This window comes from Aptenodytes forsteri, unplaced genomic scaffold (assembly GCF_000699145.1).
Source record: "Aptenodytes forsteri isolate BGI_AS27 unplaced genomic scaffold, ASM69914v1 Scaffold276, whole genome shotgun sequence".
Lineage (NCBI taxonomy): Eukaryota > Metazoa > Chordata > Aves > Sphenisciformes > Spheniscidae > Aptenodytes > Aptenodytes forsteri.
Genome location: NW_008795479.1, coordinates 800,356 through 803,791, shown reverse-complemented (window position 1 = coordinate 803,791; position 3,436 = coordinate 800,356). Strand labels below are relative to the sequence as shown.

The 3,436-nt window shown below is 65.1% G+C and overlaps 1 protein-coding gene across 1 annotated transcript; it reads left to right on the top strand.

Annotated features, from left to right (window-relative positions):
- Positions 1–1,038: 1,038 nt before the first annotated feature.
- Positions 1,039–3,436, top strand: VSIG8 (V-set and immunoglobulin domain containing 8). The gene is made up of 6 exons (XM_009281264.1): positions 1,039–1,236; positions 1,586–1,787; positions 1,880–2,044; positions 2,349–2,475; positions 2,625–2,753; positions 3,265–3,436. The coding sequence occupies exons 1-6, from the start codon at positions 1,039–1,041 to the stop codon at positions 3,434–3,436; spliced, it is 993 nt and encodes a 330-aa protein (XP_009279539.1).

Below are 3,436 nucleotides of genomic sequence, written 5' to 3'. Positions count from 1 at the left end.
GAGGGGGCAGGACCGGGGGAGGGATCTGCAGGAGCTTAAGCCCTTGATCAAACCACACCTTTAAGCTTCCAACTACCCCCTGAGTCCTGCCCCAAGACCAAAATCCTTTCAGGACCTGAATGGGGCCAAACTGGCACTTTCATGCAGCTGCAGTGCTCGGCCATGCTTGGGCTGCTCCCGCAGGGTCCCAGGCAGCCTTTTCCCACCGGCCACACTCATCCCGCCAGTGCCCACACCTCCCAGCCCCCCCCCCCAGTCTCCGCTCCGCTGCTCTGGGTGCACCGGGTCATGATGGTGCCCCCTGCCCGCACTGCCTGCAGTGGCCCCCATCCCGGGCCTGGCTGGATGGGAGCCCATGGCATGGCCATGCTTAATTACCAGGTAGGGAGTGGAGCAGGGCGGCATCGCTCACGCACAGCTTGGAGCCACTCAGTCATCCCAAAGGCATCCGCCCCACAGGGAGGAGTGTCCCAGCCCAGCATGTAAAAGCAGCCCCGCACGGCCGGCTGCCTTGTCGCCTCGGAGCCTCCTCTGCTCCTACTCCTCCTCACCGCCCGGCACGGCTGCAGCGTCATGGCAGGGCACGGCGCCAGCCTGCTCCTGCTCCTGGGTCTCATGCCAGGTAGGCACTGAAGGATCCCTGCACTTGGACCTGCTCCTGCAGCAATGCCACCAAGGATGAAGGGGTCCCTGCCCGGCCGCGGGGCACCCCATGGTGCCAGATGCACCCCATGGTCAGCAGAGCACGCAGCTGGGGCTCGTCCTGCCCCGACACCCACCTGTGTTGGCCAGAGCTGGGCGGGTGGCATTGAGCCTGCCATGTCCCTTTGTCCCCGATGTAACTTCACAGGACCCAGCGGATGCCAGTCCTGATGGGTGCTCAACCCCACTGGGACACTGAGCCCCTGTGGGTGCCTGACCCTGCAGATGGGTCCCTGCCGTGTCCCTGCTCCCCGCAGGTCCGGGTGCTGTGGGATGTGGGGTTGGGGTGCATTGAGGCGCAGGTTTGGGATGCCCCTGTGCTCCCCAGCCGGTGTGATGGGTGCCATTCTCTCCCCAGCTCTCCTCCTGGCCGTCAGGATCAACAGCAAGGGCCGGGAGGTGCTGTACCTGGCCAAGGGTGACTCTGTGAAGCTGGGCTGCCCCTACATCCTCGAGCCCGAAGACAATGGTCCCCAGGGCGTGGGCATCGAGTGGATCCAGACCACGCCTGAGCGGACCGGCCCGGAGAATGTGGTGAGTGTCACTCGTCCCGGCAGCTGCCATCTCACCATGCAGGCAGGGCAGGCAGGGCTGGGACGGACCAGATGGAGCCCAGCAGAGCAGGCAGGACAGGCAAAGTCCGGCAGAGCAGGGAAGGACCAGGCAGGACAGGCAGAGCCAGGCAGGGTCTGGGAGTGCTGGGCTGGGAAGGACCAGGCAGGGCAGGGAAGGACCAGGCAGAGTCTGGCAGGGCAGGGAGGGAACTGGCAGGGCAGGCAGAGCCAGCCAGGCACTGGGCATTGCATTTCCCTCCCCAGCTGGCAGTCCCGGGTCCCCCCCACCCAGACCAGCCCTGTTCAGTTTCCCCGCTTGCTCCCCCCAGTTCCTGTCCTACCACGACCACCATGTCAACTACGGCAGTGGCTCAGGGCTGCAGGACCGGGTGGCCTTCGTGCAGAATGACCCCAGCCAGTACGATGCCTCCATCCACCTGGCCGACCTGCAGGTCTCTGACACTGGCACCTACAAGTGCCGGGTGAAGAAAAACACTGTGGCTGTGCATGAAGTCATCGTCACTGTGCAAGGTGAGCCCTCCCCCCCTCCCCCATGTCCCCTTCCCAGGTGCCCCGGGTGGCCCCTGGTGGCCCTGGCAGTGACAGTGTCCCTCTCCCTGCAGAGAAGCCGGCCATCCCGCAGTGCTGGACCGAGGGGGAGCTGATAGAGGGGAGCAGCGTCCTGCTGCGGTGCTACAGCCGGGGCGGCACCTCCCCATTCGCCTACCACTGGACCAAGTTGGCTGATGGCTACAGTGGGGGACACCTGCCCTCCGGCACCATCCAAGGTGGGTGCTGGTGGGGCTGCACCCACCCAGGGGGAGGAGGGGATACCCAGGTGCAGGGGATGTTCATGGGGGGTGTGTCCCTGTCTGTGGGTGCACGTGTTGGTGGGTGCCCATGGCTGTGTGCAGCCAGGTATGTGGGTGTCTGTGTGCACCTGTGTTCATGGGTGTCCATGTCTGTATGTGCCCTTGTCCGTGTGCTCCCATGTCCGTGTGCTCCCATGTCCCTGTGCACCTGTGTCCGAGGGTGCAGGTGCTGGCAGGGGTGCGGTGATGGGGCTGATGGGGCCATCTCTCCCCACTGCAGGACGTTCTCCTGGCGACCTGTTAATCCATAGCCTGTCAGTGGTGCACACCGGTGTCTACCAGTGCCGTGTCACCAACCGTGTGGGCTACTCTGTGTGCCAGCTCAACCTCAACCTCGCACCAAGTAAGTGCCACTGCGGGGGGGGTGGTACAGCACAGTCAGGGTGCTGTCGGGGGCTGACTCTGCATGCCAGGGTGCCACCAGGGGCATGGTGACCAGTGGGCAGCTGGTGGGGAGGCTGGTGGTGACAGGCTGTGCTCCTGTGGCAGGAGGAAGGCAGGCGGGCATCATCGTGGGCTCCATCCTGGGCTCCCTCCTGCTCCTCAGCCTGCTCGGGCTCCTCATCTGGGCGCTGATCTGCCGCTACCGTCGGAAGGAGTGCCAGCGGACCTGCAGCGACTGCAGGTGAGGGGCACAGGGGCACAGGATGGGCACAGGGCCAGCGGGCACCAGCGGGTGCCACTGGGCACTGACGGGAATCACTGGGCACTACTGGGGACCGATGGGCACCCATGGGCACTGCTGGGTGCCACCAGGCACTGATGGCCACTGTGGGTCACTTATGGGTACCACCAGACAATGATGGGGACTGATGGGCACCGATGGGTGCTGATAGGCACCACTGGGAACCACCAGGTACCAATGGACCCCAATGAGCACTGGTGGGTGCCATCAGGTACTGATGGGTGCCAGAGGGCACCGATGGGCACCGACGGGTGCTGATGAGTACCACCAGGCACTGTTTGGCAGTGATGGAAACCAGTGGGGTGCCAATGGGTGCCACTGGGTACTGCCAGGCACTGCTGAGCATTGGTGGGCACCGACGGGTGCCACCAGGCACCGATGGGTGCTGATGGGTGCCACTGGGCACTGCCGAGCACTGACGGGTGCCCCTGGGGCTCCCCTTTGCCCGCAGGAGCAGCACAGGCGGCACCATGACCCGCGCCTGCAATGTCTGCGCCCACCACAGCTACTCGCCCCACGGCATCAGCTACATGCAGTGCCAGCATGGCGACGGCGACGAGCGGGCAGCTGCCCTCATGTGCAATGAGGGCATCCGGCACCAGGTCACCTGCCCAGCGCTGTAA